Source organism: Ambystoma mexicanum, chromosome 5p (genome assembly GCF_040938575.1).
Source record: "Ambystoma mexicanum isolate Mex_15411 chromosome 5p, UKY_AmexF1_1, whole genome shotgun sequence".
NCBI lineage: Eukaryota > Metazoa > Chordata > Amphibia > Caudata > Ambystomatidae > Ambystoma > Ambystoma mexicanum.
Genome location: NC_090930.1, coordinates 26,076,736 through 26,100,074, shown reverse-complemented (window position 1 = coordinate 26,100,074; position 23,339 = coordinate 26,076,736). Strand labels below are relative to the sequence as shown.

General features: G+C 55.8%; 1 protein-coding gene across 1 annotated transcript in view; it reads left to right on the top strand.

Annotated features, from left to right (window-relative positions):
* LOC138480683 (FH2 domain-containing protein 1-like) overlaps positions 1–23,339 on the top strand; it is a 285,834-nt gene that overhangs the window by 16,895 nt on the left and 245,600 nt on the right. Inside the window, exon 2 of the mRNA XM_069612360.1 lies at positions 4,320–4,790. Within this exon, the coding sequence (XP_069468461.1) occupies positions 4,374–4,790 (417 nt within the window). The 5' untranslated portion in view covers positions 4,320–4,373. The remainder of the gene's footprint in view (positions 1–4,319; positions 4,791–23,339) is intronic.

Sequence of the window (23,339 nt, the reverse complement as noted above, 5' to 3'; positions counted from 1 at the left end):
ATTAAGCATGAACTCTGACCTCCTGTCAGCCCCCTGCAGGGAATCCGCGGCTGTCCTGCCAATGACGCCACACATGGATTTAATTCTCATAGCGCCAAGAGGCCTGGCCACACACACACGTAGCAGCACCCAGGAGAAATGTCCGGGTTTGACATGAAAGAACAGCTATAGGTCATACTGTCATACACTTCTGTAACACACGTTATTTCTCCTGTAAATCGGGTTTTGCGAATTGTCTGACATGTCACGTTCTTTTCGTGCCATTAATTTCTGTAGTTGTAAAAATGTATTTGCGGCCAAATTATCCCTCTTGTCAGCTATCCAAAGAGAACTAAAAGCTGGCTTCTCTGCGCTGTGCGCTATTCATAGAGAACTCAAACTGGCTTCTCAGCGCTGTGCGCTATCCATAGAGAACTGAAAGCCGGCTTCTCGGCGCTGTGCGCTATGCATAGATAACTCAAACCTGGCTTCTCAGCGCTGTGCGCTATCCATAGAGAACTGAAAGCTGGCTTCTCAGCGCTGTGCGCTATCCATAGAGAACTGAAAGTCGGCTTCTCGGCGCTGTGCGCTATGCATAGATAACTCAAACCTGGCTTCTCAGCGCTGTGCGCTATCCATAGAGAACTGAAAGCCGGCTTCTCGGCGCTGTGCGCTATGCATAGATAACTCAAACCTGGCTTCTCAGCGCTGTGCGCTATCCATAGAGAACTGAAAGCCGGCTTCTCGGCGCTGTGCGCTGTCCATAGAGAACTGAAAGCTGGCTTCTCGCCGCTGTGCGCTGTCCATAGAGAACTGAAAGCTGGCTTCTCAGCGCTGTGCGCTATCCATAGAGAACTGAAAGCCGGCTTCTCGGCGCTGTGCGCTATGCATAGATAACTCAAACCTGGCTTCTCAGCGCTGTGCGCTATCCATAGAGAACTGAAAGCCGGCTTCTCGGCGCTGTGCGCTATGCATAGATAACTCAAACCTGGCTTCTCAGCGCTGTGCGCTATCCATAGAGAACTGAAAGCCGGCTTCTCGGCGCTGTGTGCTGTCCATAGAGAACTGAAAGCTGGCTTCTCGCCGCTGTGCGCTGTCCATAGAGAACTGAAAGCTGGCTTCTCGCCGCTGTGCGCTGTCCATAGAGAACTGAAAGCTGGCTTCTCGCCGCTGTGCGCTGTTCAGTCTCGGCGTTGAGCCACCCAGGTTTCAAAGTAATCTTTGAATCCTTGGTCTGAAAGGGGCAGTAATGGCTGCTGGCTGAGGGATCTGATTGACCTACCAGCGGAATGTTAACAGCCCATCCCTACCCGCGGGCCCCAGGCCCAGCTGAACCCCAGGGAAAGGCCTGGGAAGGCCCCGGGAATGCCAGCTCCTCCCGATGGCTCTTATTGACGGGAGGGGCTCGGTTGGCTTTGGTCCCACCACACTCAGCGCCTTGGCTGGCACGAGGCCACCTTGACTTGGAGGATTTCTATAAAAGGTGTTCCGCAGCGACGCTCCTGCTGCTGGAGGAGAGGGGGCCTGGGGCAGGTGATGGTAGCGCCAAGATTCTATCACCCACACTTAGAGAAAGCCATGCACTCGAGCAGGTCCACACTAGCGTTCCACAGTGAAACTCACAAACCCCCAAGAGGGACCCCAAAACACCCGCCGAGGCTGGATCTGACTGATGGTGGGAACGAAGCAGCGTAGATGGCAGATCCGGCAGCGTCCTGAAGTTCCCACTGGTGCTGCCCAACCTTTCCTGAGCGCTGGAGAGCAGGTATTGCTGATTACAGGAGCGACCACAGGCAACAATAGAGAAACATAGGTTAAACTTATTTACAGACATAAGATAGTTACAGATACATGATTCCCGCAGGCAAATAATCTGTAATATTTACACGTGCAAACTTATTCACTTAAGAAATTTACAAATGAAGTATTCACAGAAGCATGTTGTATAGGGATGATACTGTGAGCATTGAGGCAAGGAGGGCTACACATTGGAGGCGAGGAACCAGTTCTTAGGTTGTCTGCGGCATGAGGTGTGGGAAGGGTCAGCTCTGATGTCTAGAGGTTGGGCGTTCCATCCTTTGGCGACCACCACTGGGACGCTGCGTGTCCCAACCTTCCTTCTTTAGAAGTTCGTCTTGATGGTTTGGGTTGGAGTTATCAGGTTGGTGAGATATTTAGGAGCTATGTTAATGAGGCATTTGTGGGTGGCTGCCATTGTTTTGAATTTGATCCGGTCCTGAACTGGTAGCCAATGCACTTTGCGTCTAATTTCATAGATATGTCGTCTTCATGGTGTGTCTAGTGCTGCTCGTAGGACGTTGTTTTCAGTGACCTGTAGTTTTTTGATGCTGGTAGTTGCAGCATCATAAAACAGCAGCCAGGAATATATTGCAATAGTCGAGTTTTGACGGAATGAGGGCTCTTGCTAAGGTTAGGCATTAGGCAGCTAGAATTCATGGTCCGAGAATTCATCCTCTTGCTCCTGGCAACGTAGATAGCAGACACAGCAGACTTCTGAAGTTCCCAGTGGTGCACAGCGACCCCTGTCACAAGTCTGCTCTCTCTCTCTGTCTCCTGTAGGACGCCCCATGGTGCACAGCGACCCCTGTCACAGGTCTGCTCTCTCTGTCTCTCTCCTGTAGGACGCCCCATGGTGCACAGCGACCCCTGTCACAGGTCTGCTCTCTCTGTCTCTCTCCTGTAGGACGGCCCATGGTGCACAGCGACCCCTGTTACAGGCCTGCTCTCTCTCTCTCTCTCTCCTGTAGTGCGCCCCCTGGTGCACAACGACCCCTGTCGCAGGTCTGCTCTCTCTCTCTCTCCTGTAGAACGCCCCATGGTGCACAGCGACTCCTGTCACAGGTCTGCTCTCTCTGTCTCTCTCCTGTAGGATGCCCCATGGTGCCCAGCGGCCCATGTCACAGGTCTGCTCTCTGTCTCTCTCTCCTGTAGGACGCCCCATGGTGCACAGCGACCCCTGTCACAGGTCTACTCTCTCTCTCTCCTGTAGGATGCCCCATGGTGCACAGCGACCCCTGTCACAGGTCTGCTTTCTCTGTCTGTCCTGTAGGGCGCCCCATGGTGCACAGCGACCCCTGTCACAGGTCTGCTCTCTCTCTCTCCTGTAGGGTGTCCCATGGTGCACAGCGACCCCTGTCACAGGTCTGCTCTCTCTCTCTCTCTCTCTCTCTCTCTCTCTCTCTCTCTCTCTCTCCCCTGTAGGGCGCCCCATGGTGCGCAGCGACCCCTGTCACAGGTCTGCTCTCTTTTTCTCCTGTAGGACGCCCCATGGTGCACAGCGACCCCTGTCACAGGTCTGTTCTCTCTTTCTCTCCTGTAGGATGCCCCATGGTGCACAGCGACCCCTGTCACAGGTCTGTTCTCTCTTTCTCTCCTGTAGGGTGCTCCATGGTGCACAGCAACCCCAGTCAAAGGTCTGCTCTCTCTCTCTCTCCTGTAGGGCGCCCCATGGTGCGCAGCGACCCCTGTCACAGGTCTGCTCTCTCTCTCTCTCTCTCTCTTTCTCTCTCTCTCTCTCTCTCCTGTAGGACGCCCCATGGTGCACAGCGACCCCTGTCACAGGTCTGCTCTCTCTGTCTCTCTCCTGTAGGACGCCCCATGGTGCACAGCGACCCCTGTCACAGGTCTGCTCTCTCTGTTTCTCTCCTGTAGGACGGCCCATGGTGCACAGCGACCCCTGTTACAGGCCTGCTCTCTCTCTCCTGTAGTGCGCCCCCTGGTGCACAACGACCCCTGTCGCAGGTCTGCTCTCTCTCTCTCTCCTGTAGAACGCCCCATGGTGCACAGCGACTCCTGTCACAGGTCTGCTCTCTCTGTCTCTCTCCTGTAGGACGCCCCATGGTTCACAGCGACCCCTGTTACAGGCCTGCTCTCTCTCTCTCTCTCCTGTAGTGCGCCCCCTGGTGCACAGCGACCCCTGTCACAGGTCTGCTCTCTCTCTCTCTCCTGTAGAACGCCCCATGGTGCACAGCGACCCCTGTCACAGGTCTGCTCTCTCTGTCTCTCTCCTGTAGGACGCCCCATGGTGCACAGCGACCCCTGTTACAGGCCTGCTCTCTCTCTCTCTCCTGTAGTGCGCCTCCTGGTGCACAGCGACCGCTGTCACAGGTCTGCTCTCTCTGTCTCTCTTGTAGGACGCCCCCTGGTGCACAGCGACCCCTGTCACAGGTCTGCTCTCTCTCTCTCTCTCCTGTAGGACGCCCCATGGTGCACAGCGACCCCTGTCACAGGTCTGCTCTCTCTGTCTCTCTCCTGTAGGACGCCCCATGGTGCACAGCGACCCCTGTCACAGGTCTGCTCTCTCTCTCTCTCTCCTGTAGGGCGCCCCCTGGTCCTAGGATTCGGACCCTTGCTCCTGGTTGCCTCTGGACACAATGCTGATCAACCTGACCGTGGGAGCCAAGGAGAGCCACTTTCTGGTCGATTCTGCGCAGGACTACGACAAGATCATGATCCCACGCGGCATGGCCGGGGATTCTGCTCCTCTTCTGCCCCCTCCACCTCCTCCGCCTCCACCCAATGCCCCCCCACCACCGGAAATCTGTGTCTTCCAGAAGTTTGGAGCCCGGCGAAGGTCTAAGCTGCGCAACTTCAACTGGGACGCCATCCCCCAGGAGCGGGTGAAAGGCCGCCGCAGCCTCTGGAGCAGCAGCCAGTGCGCGGAGGAGCTGCAGATAGACACGAGGCGCATCGAGGAGCTATTTGCACGACAGGAGGAGGAGTCCGAGGCCCGCCGTGGCTCCTGGAGGGCCCAAAGGGCCTGGTCATTGGCTGATCCTCCAGCACAGAAGGTGAGTGCATCATGTTGGACTCAAGGTGTTTTGATGTAATTGTCATCTCAGATGCTGGGGTAGAGGCTAGCCTTTGCCCCTCCCCAACTCCAGCTTTCACCCGGATGCCAATAAGATCTGTAAGATTGGCCACAAGTCTACCTCTAACCTACTGCTAACTTCAAGCGCACAGCAAACCCTGGTGTGTACCGTAAACAGCACCACTGCACCTTCTGAGTAGACATCCCTCAGTTCTGAGGCGGACCAGGTGAACCCCACACTAGCCCCGGCCCCCAACATCTCCACAACCCACCCGAGGCACTGCTGTTCCAGTGCACCTTCTCATGTGCACCACAGTTCTGCTCTTCACCACTCACCGAGGCACTGCTGTTCCAGTGCACCTTCTCATGTGCACCACAGTCCTGCCCTCCACCCCCCACATGAGGCACTGCTGTTCCAGTGCACCTTCTCATGTGCACCACAGACCTGCTCTTCACCACTCACCTGAGGCACCTTCTCATGTGCACCACAGACCTGCTCTCCACCACTCACCGAAGCACTGTTGTTCCAGTGCACCTTCTCATGTGCACCACAGACCTGCTCTCCACCAATCACCTGAGGCACCTTCTCATGTGCACCACAGACCTGCTCTCCACCAATCACCTGAGGCACCTTCTCATGTGCACCCCATTCCTGCTCTCCACCACTCACCCGAGGCACTGCTGTTCCAGTGCACCTTCTCTAGTGCACCACAGTCCTGCTCTCCACCACTCACCGAGGCACTGCTGTTCCAGTGCACCTTCTCATGTGCACCACAGTCCTGCTCTCCACCCTCACCCGAGGCACTGCTGTTCCAGTGCACCTTCTCATGTGCACCACAGCCCTGCTCTCTACAACTCACCCGAGGCACTGCTGTTCCAGTGCACCTTCACATGTGCACCACAGTCCTGCTCTCCACAACTCACCTGAGGCACCTTCTCATGTGCACCACAGTCCTGCTCCCCACCCCCCACCAGTGGTACTGCTGTTCCAGTGCACCTTCTCATGTGCACCACAGTCCTGCTCTCCACCACTTACCCGAGGCACTGATGTTCCAGTGCACCTTCTCATGTGCACCGCAGTCCTGCTCTCCACCACTGACGCGAGGCACTGCTGTTCCAATGCACCTTCTCATGTGCACCACAGTCCTGCTCTCCACCACTGACGCGAGGCACTGCTGTTCCAGTGCACCTTCTCATGTGCACCACAGTCCTGCTCTCCACCACTCTCCCGAGGCACTGCTGTTCCAGTGCACCGTCTCATGTGCACCACAGTCCTGCTCTCCACCACTCACCCGAGGCACTGCTGTTCCAGTGCACTTTCTCATGTGCAGCACAGCCCTGCTCTCCACCACTCACCCGAGGCACTGCTGTTCCAGTGCACCTTCTCATGTGCACCAAAGTCCTGCTCTCCACCACTCCCCCAAGGGACTGCTGTTCCAGTGCACCTTCTCATGTGCACCACAGACCTGCTCTCCACCACTCACCTGAGGCACCTTCTCATGTGCACCACAGCCCTGCTCTCCACCACTCACCTGAGGCACCTTCTCATGTGCACCCCATTCCTGCTCTCCACCACTCACCCGAGGCACTGCTGTTCCAGTGCACCTTCTCTAGTGCACCACAGTCCTGCTCTCCACCACTCCCCCGAGGCACTGCTGTTCCAGTGCACCTTCTCATGTGCACCACAGCCCTGCTCTCCACCACTCGCACGAGGCACTGCTGTTCCAGTGCACCTTCTCATGTGCACCACAGCCCTGCTCTCCACCACTCACCCGAGGCACTGCTGTTCCAGTGCACCTTCTCATGTGCACCACAGTCCTGCTCTCCACCACTCACCCGAGGCAGTGCTGTTCCAGTGCACCTTCTCATGTGCACCACAGTCCTGCCCTCCACCACTCACCCGAGGCACTGCTGTTCCAGTGCACCTTCTCATGTGCACCACAGTCCTGCTCTCCACCCCCCCACCTGAGGCACTGCTGTTCCAGTGCCCCTTCTCATGTGCACCACATTCCTGCTCTCCATCATTCACCCGAGGCACTGCTGTTCCAGTGCACCTTCTCATGTGCACCACCGTCCTGCTCTCCACCCCCCCACCCGAGGCACTGCTGTTCCAGTGCACCTTCTCATGTGCACCACAGTCCTGCTCTCCACCCCCAACCTGAGGCACTGCTGTTCCAGTGCACCTTCTCATGTGCACCACAGCCATGCTCTCCACCACTCACCCGAGGCAGTGCTGTTCCAGTGCACCTTCTCATGTGCACCACAGTCCTGCCCTCCACCACTCACCCGAGGCACTGCTGTTCCAGTGCACCTTCTCATGTGCACCACAGCCCTGCTCTCCACCACTCACCAGAGGCACTGCTGTTCCAGTGCACCTTCTCATGTGCACCACAGTCCTGCTCTCCACCCCCCCACCTGAGGCACTGCTGATCCAGTGCCCCTTCTCATGTGCACCACATTCCTGCTCTCCATCACTCACCCGAGGCACTGCTGTTCCAGTGCACCTTCTCATGTGCACCACCGTCCTGCTCTCCACCCCCCCACCCGAGGCACTGCTGTTCCAGTGCACCTTCTCATGTGCACCACAGTCCTGCTCTCCACCCCCAACCTGAGGCACTGCTGTTCCAGTGCACCTTCTCATGTGCACCACAGCCCTGCTCTCCACCACTCACCTGAGGCACCTTCTCACGTGCATCACAGACCTGCTTTCCACCACTCACCCGAGGCACTGGTGTTCCAGTGCACCTTCTCATGTGCACCACAGTCCTGCTCTCCACCCCCCACCTGAGGAACTGCTGTTCCAGTCCACTTCTCATGTGCTAAACAGAACTGCTCTCCACCACTCACCGAGGCACTGCTGTTCCAGTGCACCTTCTCATGTGCACCACAGTCCTGCTCTCCACCACTCACCGAGGCACTGCTGTTCCAGTGCACCTTCTCATGTGCACCACAGTCCTGCTCTCCACCCCCCACCTGAGTCACTGCTGTTCCAGTGCACCTTCTCATGTGCACCACAGACTTGCTCTCCACCACTCACCCGAGGCACTGCTGTTCCAGTACACCTTCTCATGTGCACCACAGTCATGCTCTCCACCCCCCCACCTGAGGCACTGCTGTTCCAGTGCCCCTTCTCATGTGCACCACATTCCTGCTTTCCACCACTCACCCGAGCCACTGCTGTTCCAGTGCACCTTCTCATGTGCACCACCGTCCTGCTCTCCACCCCCCCACCCGAGCCACTGCTGTTCCAGAGCACCTTCTCATGTGCACCACAGTCCTGCTCTCCACCCCCAACCTGAGGCACTGCTGTTCCAGTGCACCTTCTCATGTGCACCACAACCCTGATCTCCACCACTCACCTGAGGCACCTTCTCACGTGCACCACAGACCTGCTTTCCACCACTCACCCGAGGCAGTGCTGTTCCAGTGCACCTTCTCATGTGCACCACAGTCCTGCCCTCCACCACTCACCCGAGGCACTGATGTTCCAGTGCACCTTCTCATGTGCACCACAGCCCTGCTCTCCACCACTCACCAGAGGCACTGCTGTTCCAGTGCACCTTCTCATGTGCACCACAGTCCTGCTCTCCACCCCCCCACCTGAGGCACTGCTGTTCCAGTGCCCCTTCTCATGTGCACCACATTCCTGCTCTCCATCACTCACCCGAGGCACTGCTGTTCCAGTGCACCTTCTCATGTGCACCACTGTCCTGCTCTCCACCCCCCCACCCGAGGCACTGCTGTTCCAGTGCACCTTCTCATGTGCACCACAGTCCTGCTCTCCACCCCCAACCTGAGGCACTGCTGTTCCAGTGCACCTTCTCATGTGCACCACAGCCCTGCTCTCCACCACTCACCTGAGGCACCTTCTCACGTGCACCAAAGACCTGCTTTCCACCACTCACCCTAGGCACTGCTGTTCCAGTGCACCTTCTCATGTGCACCACAGTCCTGCTCTCCACCCCCCACCTGAGGCACTGCTGTTCCAGTCCACTTCTCATGTGCTAAACAGAACTGCTCTCCACCACTCACCGAGGCACTGCTGTTCCAGTGCACCTTCTCATGTGCACCACAGTCCTGCTCTCCACCACTCACCGAGGCACTGCTGTTCCAGTGCACCTTCTCATGTGCACCACAGTCCTGCCTCCACCCCCCACCTGAGTCACTGCTGTTCCAGTACACCTTCTCATGTGCACCACAGACTTGCTCTCCACCACTCACCCGAGGCACTGCTGTTCCAGTGCACCTTCTCATGTGCACCACAGTCCTGCTCTCCACCCCCCACCTGAGTCACTGCTGTTCCAGTGCACCTTCTCATGTGCACCACAGACTTGCTCTCCACCACTCACCCGAGGCACTGCTGTTCCAGTGCACCTTCTCATGTGCACCACAGTCCTGCTCTCCACCACTCACCCAAGGCAGTGCTGTTCCAGTGCACCTTCTCATGTGCACCACAGTCCTGCTCTCCACCACTCCCCCGAGGCACCTTCTCATGTGCACCACAGTCCTGCTCTCCACCACTAACCCGAGGCACTGCTGTTCCAGTGCACCTTCTGATGTGCACCACAGTCGTGCTCTCCACCACTTACCCGAGGCACTGCTGTTCCAGTGCACCTTCTCATGTGCACCACAGTCCTGCTCTCTACCACTCACCCGAGGCACTGCTGTTCCAGTGCACCTTCTCATGTGCACCACAGTCCTGCTCTCTACCACTCACCCGAGGCACTGCTGTTCCAGTGCACCTTACGAACTGAAGTGTCCTACCCGAACCTAGGCATCCCCAATTCCATCTCAGCTCATGTCTACTCTGAACCAGATGTTGCCTCACTGCACCTTGAATTGCACCTTAGGGTACAAATAGACTCCATTGATGTGTATTGTGACCTATGGTCGCTAATATACCACATCGATTTGTATTGTGCCCTATGGTCACTAATAGACCACACTTGATTTGTATTGTGCCCTATGGTCGCTAATAGACCACATCGATTTGTATTGTGCCCTATGGTCGCTAATAGACCACATCGATTTGTATTGTGCCCTAGGGTCGCTAATAGACCACACTGATTTGTTTTGTGCCCTATGGTCGCTAAGATACCACACTGATTTGTGTTGTGCTCTATGGTCGCTAATAGACCACATTAATTTGTGTTGTGCCCTATGGTCGCAACACATAGACCTAATAGACCACTCTGATTTGTGTTGTGCCTATGATCACTAATAGACTACATGGATGGTGTTGTCACTCGCTCGCCTTTACTGTGAAGTTTGCACATGCCAACTTTTAGCCTGAGTGTGATTTATGATTTTAAGTTAACCTCTTGTCTAACTACATCTGTTTGCACATGCCACTTTTAGCCTGTGCGTGATTTCTAAATTAGGTGAACCCCTTCCACTGAGAACTCACCAAGGTCTTAAGCCTCTGATACAAACACTGCCGGCATTATACCAATTGTTGGGCCTGACCTGATATTGCCTTATACAAGTTTGCACCTAACTACTATTGCTGCTGCCATCATTCGTCCTGCATCTTTAGCCCTAGTGTGAATTCGGTATCTAGGTGTACCCGTTTGCGTCTGCATATGCATTTAGCATTTTTGCCACTTACTAGCATGCCTCCCGTGTTCAGTAATTGCCTTGCCTGCCCCCTGCTCCTCTTAATCACCATAATACTATCCAACATGCCGCCTCAACATCCAACTACCATGTGCGCGACCTTACATAACTCCAACTCATCCAACAGCTCACCGCTAATGACAACTGAGGCACCTCCAGTGCCACCGATTAGCCTCCCTTGGCCCACTATAGATAGGAATACAAGACTTAGAGCTAGATAAGCCAAAATCCACGAGCCACTCGCCCGCTCCATGCCCACCACTAAGAAATCCAGCTCCACTCTCACCAGCCCCAACAACTAAAACCTAAATTATCTCTGAACCACCATACTAAATATCCAACTCATCCCAACAACCAGAGAAGTACTAAACCCTCACAGAAATCGTCGGCCTCTACGACCACTACACCCATAGTGAGCCCCCAAATCAAGGGAGCTCTAATCAACGCTAGATCACTAGTAGCTCACGCAACTGAAATTGCAGACCTAATTATCAATGAAGACCTGGACCTCCTTGCTATCACAGAGACCTGGCTCCATCTGACAGCAGGCCCCATGCTTATGCTAGCAGTCCCAGATAATTACACCATCCTGAGACAAGACCGACCTAACTCTAGAAGAGGCGGTGTTGCCATGATTCACAAATGTAGCCTTCCCATAAAATGAGCTACCTCCATCTGTGTCCCTTCTTGCAAACTACTCTCAGCCAAAGCCCCCATTACTAATAGCCAAACCTTCAACATCCATGTGATCTATCGTCCTCCAGGCCCATTAGGCACCTTCGATGAGGATCTTAACACCATCCTATCCACTAACCTAAATAATGCCACACAGGTGCTCACCCTTGGAGACTTCAACATGGGCTTCAACGACCCCGAAGACCAAGCTGCCATCACCACGTTGAACACCCTCACCGAATTAGGATTTACTCAAAGAAGCCTTAAACTCACCCATGACAAGGGCAGAATACTTGACTGGGTAGCTGACTACAACTGCCTAGCTAACATTACTGACATCTCACCACTAGCCTGGACTGACCACCACCTGGTATCGTTCCTGCTGTCCACCACTAGACCTCCTCCTATGCAGCCCAGTAGGGCCCCACCCACTCTTACAAGAAACAAAAAGAGCATCACAGTGGAGAGACTTATCCCCAACCTACTCCCCACACTCAACTCACTCCCTGACAACTTGGACCCTGAGAGCCTGGTTGAGGAATACAATAAAATTATGTCCACTTCCCTGGACTTAATTGCCCCTCTCAAACTCAGGCCAAGCAAGCCCAAAACACACCTGAACAATTGGTACACACCTTTCCTCAAAAATTTAAGACAACAAAAAAGAAATTGTGAAACCATCTGGAAAAGAGACCCATCAGTAGTCAATAAAATCAAACTCACCAAACTAGCGGCCCTGTAGAAAAAAGAAATCCTCCTAGCTAAACGTACCTCCTTTGACTCCCGCATCTCCCAAGCCAGTTCAAACACGAAGGAACTATTTTCTATTCTAAAAGAAGTAGAAACCCCCATAGCACCACTAGACACCTGCATTAAAGATAAGAATTGGTGCACCGACATCCAAAATGCCTTAGCCAACAAAATCGCTACGCTACAAAATAAAATATCCTGTAAAAAAGCATCCTTGAACAACCCTGCCTCGTCCAAGCCACCCAAGAAGCAGACTACAAGTGAATATACACAATTTAACTTTACCAAAGTGACCATACTCGAAGTTGAAAAAATCATCTTGTCATTAAAGCCCTCTAACTGCCAGGGAGACCTATGTCCAGCGCAGCTTATAAAATACGCTGCCCGCGATCTCTCCCCATTTATCACAAAGCTAATCAATGCCTCCTTCTCCACTGGGTCCATCCCAACCAACCTAAAACAATCCTGGGTACTATCTCTACTAGAAAAACCTACTCTTGACCCAGCCACACCTACTAATTACACACCAATAACAACGGTACCATTCCTCCTGAAAATCCTGGACAAGGTCGCCTATGTACAAATACAGAAGCACTTGGAAGAACGCCACCTGTTTGGAGCTAGACAATCAGGCTTCCGACCCCAACATGGGACTGAGACAGCTCTCATCGACCTTAAAACACAGATCTATCTGCTCAGAGACAATGGCCAATCAGCCTTACTCCTCCTCCTTGACCTCTCTGCAGCATTCGACCTGGTCGACCACTCGGTCCTTTGCACTCACCTACACACGGCTGCCCACTTCTCCCCCGAGGCCATTACATGGATTAGATCTTTCCTCGATGGCAGAACCATGAGGGTTTTCTCGCCTACAGAAGCTGCAGACCCCATACCCATCACCTGTGGCGTACCACAGGGTTCTTGTGTCTCCCGTACATTGTATAACATATTTACCAAGCCCCTTTTCGATGATCTGGATCATCTCGGTATCACCTACACTAACTATGCAGATGATACCCAGATCCTCCTTCCGCTTTCTGGAGATTATGGAAAGGATTTGGCCCTGGTGAATAGGGTTTACATCATCATCCAGGCATGGGTGGCCACTCACGGTCTATGCCTGAATGATGATAAAACTGAACTCATCACCTTGGGCACCACTGCCAGCCTAAAGAAATTAAGCCCAGCCTACTCATCCTTCATAATTGATGGCAATACTATCAGAGTGGGACACGAAGTCAAAACATTGGGCTTCTACCTGGATTCCAATTTCACCTTTAACAGACAGGTGAACTCACTAGCCTCCTCCACGGCTTACACGTGCAAATTGATCCGTACAGCCAAACCTTTTCTATCCGACACCAGCTGCCTAACCCTGGCCAGAACCCTCATACTATCCCGCTTAGACTACTGTAACGCCCTTTATCTTGGGTCCTCCAAAGCCACTACTAGCAAGTTACAAACCCTCCAGAACAACGCACTCAGAGCGGCCTTAGGCATCTCAAGAAGAGACCACATTACAGCAAATAGCCAGCAGAACAATTGGACCCCTATCATAGACAAAATCTTCCTAAAAACTGCCTCACTTACCCACAAGTCCCTCAATAACGCGGCCCCTATTTACCTGATCAACAGATTTCACAGACAGACATCCTTGAGACCGACAAGGACAGCATATAGAGACTGCCCCTCCGTCCCTAACTACAAACGCTCTACCATAGGAGGTAATAGTTCCCAGTGAAAGCGGCTAAACTGTGGAACTCCCTGCCACCCACTCTTATAACGGACTTACCCTACCAAAACGCCCGTTCCAAGATGATGTCCTGGCTGAAGACAGCCGTTGTCTAAACATACTGAGCCAGGTTCCGCCTCTCCCTCTTGTCACTTGGACATACTGGATACACAACTGTTAACTGTATGGAGGTCATTACAACCTTGGTGCTAAGTGCACCAACTTTACCACCATGGTGTAAACTACGTTTGCACCTTCTCATGTGCACCACAGTCCTGCTGTAAATCCCCATTTCCCATTTTCCCTTCCCCATTCCCATTTTTGCCCCATAGGGCATAATGGGAGTTGGGAAGGCGCTAATTACGCCGCCGTAAATTACGGCGGCGTAATTAGCACCATGGCGGGTTAGCGCCATGGACTTTAACGCCTGCCATAAGCAGGCGTTAAAGTGGGAATCCGGTGTTAAGGGTTAACGCTGTCATTAACCCTTAACGCCGGGGTTGTAATGACCTCCTATATATGTATATATTCCTGCTTACTTTCATTATTATTGTGTTTATGCCGTGTATATATTTTATTGTCTGTAACTAAGTTTCGCAAATTCCTGTATCTGCTGCACCCTGTTACCCTAGGGTGTTTCGGCGCATTACAAATAATAAACAAACAAACAAAACAACCAAACCTTCTCATGTGCACCACAGTCCTGCTCTCCACAACTCACCTGAGGCACTGCTGTGCCAGTGCACCTTCTCATGTGCACCACAGTCCTGCTCTCCACCCCCCACCTGAGGCACTGCTGTTCCAGTGCACCTTGTCATGTGCATCACAGTCCTGCTCTCCACCCCCCACCTGAGGCACTGCTGTTCCAGTGCACCTTCTCATGTGCACCACAGTCCTGCTCTCCACCCCCCACCCGAGGCACTGCTGTTCCAGTGCACCTTCTCATGTGCACCACAGTCCTGCTCTCCACAACTCACCCGAGGTACTGCTGTTCCAGTGCTCCTTCTCATGTGCACCACAGTCCTGCTCTCCACCACTCACCCGAGGCACTGCTGTTCCAGTGCTCCTTCTCATGTGCACCACAGTCCTGCTCTCCACCACTCACCCGAGCCACAGCTGTTCCAGTGCACCTTCTCATGTGCACCACAGCCCTGCTCTCCACCACTCACCCGAGGCACTGCTGTTCCAGTGCACCTTCTCATGTGCACCACAGAACTGCTCTCCACCATTCACCGAGGCACTGCTGTTCCAGTGCACCTTCTCATGTGCACCACAGCCCTGCTCTCCACCCTCACCCCAGGCACTGCTGTTCCAGTGCACCTTCTCAGAGGCACGACGGTCCTGCTCTCCACAACTCGCCTGAGGCACTGCTGTTCTAGTGCACCTTCTCATGTGCACCACAGTCCTGCTCTCCACCACTCACCCAAGGCAGTGCTGTTCCAGTGCACCTTCTCATGTGCACCACAGTCCTGCTCTCCACCACTCCCCCGAGGCACCTTCTCATGTGCACCACAGTCCTGCTCTCCACCACTCCCCCGAGGCACCTTCTCATGTGCACCACAGTCCTGCTCTCCACCACTCACCCGAGGCACTGCTGTTCCAGTGCACCTTCTCATGTGCACCACAGTCCTGCTCTCCACCACTTACCCGAGGCACTGCTGTTCCAGTGCACCTTCTCATGTGCACCACAGTCCTGCTCTCCACATCACACCCAAGGCACTGCTGTTCCAGTGCACCTTCTCATGTGCACCACAGTCCTGCTCTCCACCACTCGCCCGAGGCACTGCTGTTCCAGTGCACCTTCTCATGTGCACCACAGTCCTTCTCCCCACCCCCACCCGAGGCACTACTGTTCCAGCGCACCTTCTCATGTGCACCACAGCCCTGCTCTCCACCACTCACTCGAGGCACCGCTGTTCCAGTGCACCTTCTCATGTGCACCACAGTCCTGCTCTCCACCCCCCCACCTGAGGCGCTGCTGTTCCCGTGCACCTTGTCATGTGCACCACAGTCCTGCTCTCCACCCCCCACCTGAGGCACTGCTGTTCCAGTGCACCTTTTCATGTGCACCACTGTCCTGCTCTCCACCCCCCACCTGAGGCACTGCTGTTCCAGTGCACCTCCTCATGTGCACCACAGACCTGCTCTCCACCATGCACCGATGCACTGCTGTTCCAGTGCACCTTCCCATGTGCACCACAGTCGTGCTCTCCACCACTCACCAAGGCACTGATGTTCCAGTGCACCTTCTAATCTGCACCTCAGTCCTGCTCTCCACCACTCACCCGCGGCACTGCTGTTCCAGTGCGCCTTCTCATGTGCACCACAGTCCTGCTCTCCACCACTCACCGAGGCACTACTGTTCCAGTGCACCTTCTCATGTGCACCACAGTCCTGCCCTCCACCCCTCATAAAGGCACTGCTGTTCCAGTGCACCTTCTCATGTGCACCACAGTCCTGCTCTCAACCCCCACATGAGGCACTGCTGTTCCAGTGCACGTTCTCATGTGCACCACAGTCCTGCTCTCCACCACTCACCCGAGGCACTGCTGTTCCAGTGCACCTTCTCATGTGCACCACAATCCTGCTCTCCACCCCCCACCCGAGGCACTGCTGTTCCAGTGCACCTTCTCATGTGCACCACAGTCCTGCTCTCCACAACTCACCCGAGGTACTGCTGTTCCAGTGCTCCTTCTCATGTGCACCACAGTCCTGCTCTCCACCACTCACCCGAGGCACTGCTGTTCCAGTGCTCCTTCTCATGTGCACCACAGTCCTGCTCTCCACCACTCACCGAGGCACTGCTGTTCCAGTGCACCTTCTCATGTGCACCGCAGTCCTGCCCTCCACCCCTCATAAAGGCACTGCTGTTCCAGTGCACCTTCTCATGTGCACCACAGTCCTGCTCTCCATCACTCCCCCGAGGCACCTTCTCATGTGCACCACAGTCCTGCTCTCCACCACTCACCCGAGGCACTGCTGTTCCAGTGCACCTTCTCATGTGCACCACAGTCCTGCTCTCCACCACTTACCCGAGGCACTGCTGTTCCAGTGCACCTTCTCATGTGCACCACAGTCCTGCTCTCCTCATCTCACCCAAGGCACTGCTGTTCCAGTGCACCTTCTCATGTGCACCACAGTCCTGCTCTCCACCACTCGCCCGAGGCACTGCTGTTCCAGTGCACCTTCTCATGTGCACCACAGTCCTTCTCTCCACCCACCACCCGAGGCACTGCTGTTCCAGTGCACCTTCTCATGTGCACCACAGCCCTGCTCTCCACCACTCACTCGAGGCACCGCTGTTCCAGTGCACCTTCTCATGTGCACCACAGTCCTGCTCTCCACTCCCCACCTGAGGCACCGCTGTTCCAGTGCTCCTTCTGATGTGCACCACAGTCCTGCTCTCCACAACTCACCTGCGGCACCGCTGTTCCAGTGCACCTTCTCATGTGCACCACAGTCCTGCTCTCCACCAGTCACCCGAGGCACTGCTGTTCCAGTGCACCTTCTCATGTTCACCACAGTCCTGCTCTCCACAACTCACCCGAGGACCCTCTGTTCCAGTGCTCCTTCTCATGTGCACCACAGTCCTGCTCTCCACCACTCACCCGAGGCACTGCTGTTCCAGTGCTCCTTCTCATGTGCACCACAGTCCTGCTCTCCACCACTCACCCGAGGCACTGCTGTTCCAGTGCACCTTCTCATGTGCACCACAGTCCTGCTCTCCACCCCCCACCCGAGGCACTGCTGTTCCAGTACACCTTCTCATGTGCACCACAGTCCTGCTCTCCACATCTCACCCGAGGCACTGCTGTTCCAGTGCTCCTTCTCATGTGCACCACAGTCCTGCTCTCCACATCTCACCCGAGGCACTGCTGTTCCAGTGCTCCTTCTCATGTGCACCACAGTCCTGCTCTCCACCACTCACCCGAGGCACTGCTGTTCCAGTGCACCTTCTCATGTGCACCACAGTCCTGCTCTCAACCTCCCACATGAGGCACTGCTGTTCCAGTGCACCTTCTCATGTGCACCACAGTCCTGCTCTCCACCACTCACCCGAGGCACTGCTGTTCCAGTGCACCTTCTCATGTGCACCACAGTCCTGCTCTCCACCCCCCACCCGAGGCACTGCTGTTCCAGTGCACCTTCTCATGTGCACTACAGTCCTGCTCTCCACAACTCACCCGAGGCACTGCTGTTCCAGTGCTCCTTCTCATGTGCACCACAGTCCTGCTCTCCACCACTCACCCAAGGCACTGCTGTTCCAGTGCTCCTTCTCATGTGCACCACAGTCCTGCTCTCCACCACTCACCGAGGCACTGCTGTTCCAGTGCACCTTCTCATGTGCACCACAGTCCTGCCCTCCACCCCTCATAAAGGCACTGCTGTTCCAGTGCACCTTCTCATGTGCACCACAGTCCTGCTCTCCACCCCCCACATGAGGCACTGCTGTTCCAGTGCACGTTCTCATGTGCACCACAGTCCTGCTCTCCACCACTCACCCGAGGCACTGCTGTTCCAGTGCACCTTCTCATGTGCACCACAGTCCTGCTCTCCACCCCCCACCCGAGGCACTGCTGTTCCAGTGCACCTTCTCATGTGCACCACAGTCCTGCTCTCCACAACTCACCCGAGGCACTGCTGTTCCAGTGCTCCTTCTCATGTGCACCACAGTCCTGCTCTCCACCACTCACCCGAGGCACTGCTGTTCCAGTGCTCCTTCTCATGTGCACCACAGTCCTGCTCTCCACCACTCACCCGAGGCACAGCTGTTCCAGTGCACCTTCTCATGTGCACCACAGCCCTGCTCTCCACCACTCACCCGAGGCACTGCTGTTCCAGTGCACCTTCTCATGTGCACCACAGAACTGCTCTCCACCATTCACCGAGGCACTGCTGTTCCAGTGCACCTTCTCATGTGCACCACAGCCCTGCTCTCCACAACTCGCCTGAGGCACTGCTGTTCTAGTGCACCTTCTCATGTGCACCACAGTCCTGCTCTCCACAACTCACCTGCGGCACCGCTGTTCCAGTGCACCTTCTCATGTGCACCACAGTCCTGCTCTCCACCAGTCACCCGAGGCACTGCTGTTCCAGTGCACCTTCTCATGTTCACCACAGTCCTGCTCTCCACAACTCACCCGAGGACCCTCTGTTCCAGTGCTCCTTCTCATGTGCACCACAGTCCTGCTCTCCACCACTCACCCGAGGCACTGCTGTTCCAGTGCTCCTTCTCATGTGCACCACAGTCCTGCTCTCCACCACTCACCCGAGGCACTGCTGTTCCAGTGCACCTTCTCATGTGCACCACAGTCCTGCTCTCCACCCCCCACCCGAGGCACTGCTGTTCCAGTACACCTTCTCATGTGCACCACAGTCCTGCTCTCCACCCCCCACATGAGGCACTGCTGTTCCAGTGCACGTTCTCATGTGCACCACCGTCCTGCTCGCCACCACTCACCCGAGGCACTGCTGTTCCAGTGCACCTTCTCATGTGCACCACAGTCCTGCTCTCCACCCCCCACCCGAGGTACTGCTGTTCCAGTGCTCCTTCTCATGTGCACCACAGTCCTGCTCTCCACCACTCACCCGAGGCACTGCTGTTCCAGTGCTCCTTCTCATGTGCACCACAGTCCTGCTCTCCACCACTCACCCGAGGCACAGCTGTTCCAGTGCACCTTCTCATGTGCACCACAGCCCTGCTCTCCACCACTCACCCGAGGCACTGCTGTTCCAGTGCACCTTCTCATGTGCACCACAGAACTGCTCTCCACCATTCACCGAGGCACTGCTGTTCCAGTGCACCTTCTCATGTGCACCACAGCCCTGCTCTCCACAACTCGCCTGAGGCACTGCTGTTCCAGTGCACCTTCTCATGTGCACCACAGTCCTGCTCTCCACCACTCGCCTGAGGCACTGCTATTCTAGTGCACCTTCTCATGTGCACCACAGTCCTGCTCTCCACCACTCCCCCGAGGCACCTTCTCATGTGCACCACAGTCCTGCTCTCCACCGCTCCCCCGAGGCACCTTCTCATGTGCACCACAGTCCTGCTCTCCACCACTCACCCGAGGCACTGCTGTTCCAGTGCACCTTCTCATGTGCACCACAGTCCTGCCCTCCACCACTTACCCGAGGCACTGCTGTTCCAGTGCACCTTCTCATGTGCACCACAGTCCTGCTCTCCACATCTCACCCAAGGCAATGCTGTTCCAGTGCACCTTCTCATGTGCACCACAGTCCTGCTCTCCACCACTCGCCGGAGGCACTGCTGTTCCAGTGCACCTTCTCATGTGCACCACAGTCCTTCTCTCCACCCCCCACCCGAGGCACTGCTGTTCCAGTGCACCTTCTCATGTGCACCACAGCCCTGCTCTCCACCACTCACTCGAGGCACTGCTGTTCCAGTGCACCTTCTCATGTGCACCACAGTCCTGCTCTCCACTCCCCACCTGAGGCACCGCTGTTCCAGTGCTCCTTCTGATGTGCACCACAGTCCTGCTCTCCACAACTCACCTGCGGCATTGCTGTTCCAGTGCACCTTCTCATGTGCACCACAGTCCTGCTCTCCACCAGTCACCCGAGGCACTGCTGTTCCAGTGCTCCTTCTCATGTGCACCACAGTCCTGCTCTCCACAACTCACCTGCGGCACTGCTGTTCCAGTGCACCTTCTCATGTGCACCACAGTCCTGCTCTCCACCAGTCACCCGAGGCACTGCTGTTCCAGTGCACCTTCTCATGTGCACCACAGTCCTGCTCTCCACCCCCCACCCGAGGCACTGCTGTTCCAGTGCACCTTCTCATGTGCACCACAGTCCTGCTCTCCACCACTCACCCGAGGCACTGTTGTTCCAGTGCACCTTCTCAGGTGCACCACAGTCCTGCTCTCCACCCCCCACCTGAGGCACTGCTGTTCCAGTGCACTTTCTCATGTGCACCACAGCCCTGCTCTCCACAACTCACCCGAGGCACTGCTGCTCCAGTGCACCTTCTCATGTGCACCACAGTCCTGCTCTCCACCACTCACCTGAGGCACCTTCTCATGTGCACCACATTCCTGCTCTCCACCACTCAACCGAGGCACTGCTGTTCCAGTGCACCTTCTCATGTGCACCACAGTCCTGCTCTCCACCACCCACCCGAGGCACTGCTGTTCCAGTGCACCTTCTCATGTGCACCACAGTCCTGCTCTCCACCCCTCATCCGAGGCACTGCTGTTCCAGTGCACCTTCTCATGTGCACCACAGTCCTGCTCTCCACCCCTCATCCGAGGCACTGCTGTTCCAGTGCATGTGCACCACAGTCCTGCTCTCCACCACTCACCCGAGGCACTGCTGTTCCAGTGCACCTTCTCATGTGCACCACAGTCCTGCTCCCCACCCCCCACCCGAGGCACTGCGGTTCCAGTGCACCTTCTCATGTTCACCACAGTCCTGCTCTCCACAACTCACCCGAGGACCTTCTGTTCCAGTGCTCCTTCTCATGTGCACCACAGTCCTGCTCTCCACCACTCACCCGAGGCACTGCTGTTCCAGTGCTCATTCTCATGTACACCACAGTCCTGCTCTCCACCACTCACCCGAGGCACTGCTGTTCCAGTGCACCTTCTCATGTGCACCACAGTCCTGCTCTCCACCACTCACCCGAGGCACTGCTGTTCCAGTGCACCTTCTCATGTGCACCACAGTCCTGCTCTCCACATCTCACCCGAGGCACTGCTGTTCCAGTGCTCCTTCTCATGTGCACCACAGTCCTGCTCTCCACCACTCACCCGAGGCACTGCTGTTCCAGTGCACCTTCTCATGTGCACCACAGTCCTGCTCTCCACCCCCCACCCGAGGCACCGCTGCTCCAGTGCACCTTCTCATGTGCACCACAGTCCTGCTCTCCACCCCCCACCCGAGGCACCGCTGCTCCAGTGCTCCTTCTCATGTGCACCACAGTCCTGCTCTCCACAACTCACCCGAGGCACCGCTGTTCCAGTGCACCTTCTCATGTGCACCACAGTCCTGCTCTCCACCAGTCACCCGAGGCACCGCTGTTCCAGTGCACCTTCTCATGTGCACCACAGTCCTGCTCTCCACCACTCACCCGAGGCACCGTTGTTCCAGTGCACCTTCTCAGGTGCACCACAGTCCTGCTCTCCACCACTCACCGAGGCACTGCTGTTCCAGTGCACCTTCTCATGTGCACCGCAGTCCTGCCCTCCACCCATCATAAAGGCACTGCTGTTCCAGTGCACCTTCTCATGTGCACCACAGTCCTGCTCTCCATCACTCCCCCGAGGCACCTTCTCATGTGCACCACAGTCCTGCTCTCCACCACTCACCCGAGGCACTGCTGTTCCAGTGCACCTTCTCATGTGCACCACAGTCCTGCTCTCCACCACTTACCCGAGGCACTGCTGTTCCAGTGCACCTTCTCATGTGCACCACAGTCCTGCTCTCCTCATCTCACCCAAGGCACTGCTGTTCCAGTGCACCTTCTCATGTGCACCACAGTCCTGCTCTCCACCACTCGCCCGAGGCACTGCTGTTCCAGTGCACCTTCTCATGTGCACCACAGTCCTTCTCTCCACCCACCACCCGAGGCACTGCTGTTCCAGTGCACCTTCTCATGTGCACCACAGCCCTGCTCTCCACCACTCACTCGAGGCACCGCTGTTCCAGTGCACCTTCTCATGTGCACCACAGTCCTGCTCTCCACTCCCCACCTGAGGCACCGCTGTTCCAGTGCTCCTTCTGATGTGCACCACAGTCCTGCTCTCCACAACTCACCTGCGGCACCGCTGTTCCAGTGCACCTTCTCATGTGCACCACAGTCCTGCTCTCCACCAGTCACCCGAGGCACTGCTGTTCCAGTGCACCTTCTCATGTTCACCACAGTCCTGCTCTCCACAACTCACCCGAGGACCCTCTGTTCCAGTGCTCCTTCTCATGTGCACCACAGTCCTGCTCTCCACCACTCACCCGAGGCACTGCTGTTCCAGTGCTCCTTCTCATGTGCACCACAGTCCTGCTCTCCACCACTCACCCGAGGCACTGCTGTTCCAGTGCACCTTCTCATGTGCACCACAGTCCTGCTCTCCACCCCCCACCCGAGGCACTGCTGTTCCAGTACACCTTCTCATGTGCACCACAGTCCTGCTCTCCACATCTCACCCGAGGCACTGCTGTTCCAGTGCTCCTTCTCATATGCACCACAGTCCTGCTCTCCACATCTCACCCGAGGCACTGCTGCTCCAGTGCTCCTTCTCATGTGCACCACAGTCCTGCTCTCCACCACTCACCCGAGGCACTGCTGTTCCAGTGCACCTTCTCATGTGCACCACAGTCCTGCTCTCAACCTCCCACATGAGGCACTGCTGTTCCAGTGCACCTTCTCATGTGCACCACAGTCCTGCTCTCCACCACTCACCCGAGGCACTGCTGTTCCAGTGCACCTTCTCATGTGCACCACAGTCCTGCTCTCCACCCCCCACCCGAGGCACTGCTGTTCCAGTGCACCTTCTCATGTGCACTACAGTCCTGCTCTCCACAACTCACCCGAGGCACTGCTGTTCCAGTGCTCCTTCTCATGTGCACCACAGTCCTGCTCTCCACCACTCACCCAAGGCACTGCTGTTCCAGTGCTCCTTCTCATGTGCACCACAGTCCTGCTCTCCACCACTCACCGAGGCACTGCTGTTCCAGTGCACCTTCTCATGTGCACCACAGTCCTGCCCTCCACCCCTCATAAAGGCACTGCTGTTCCAG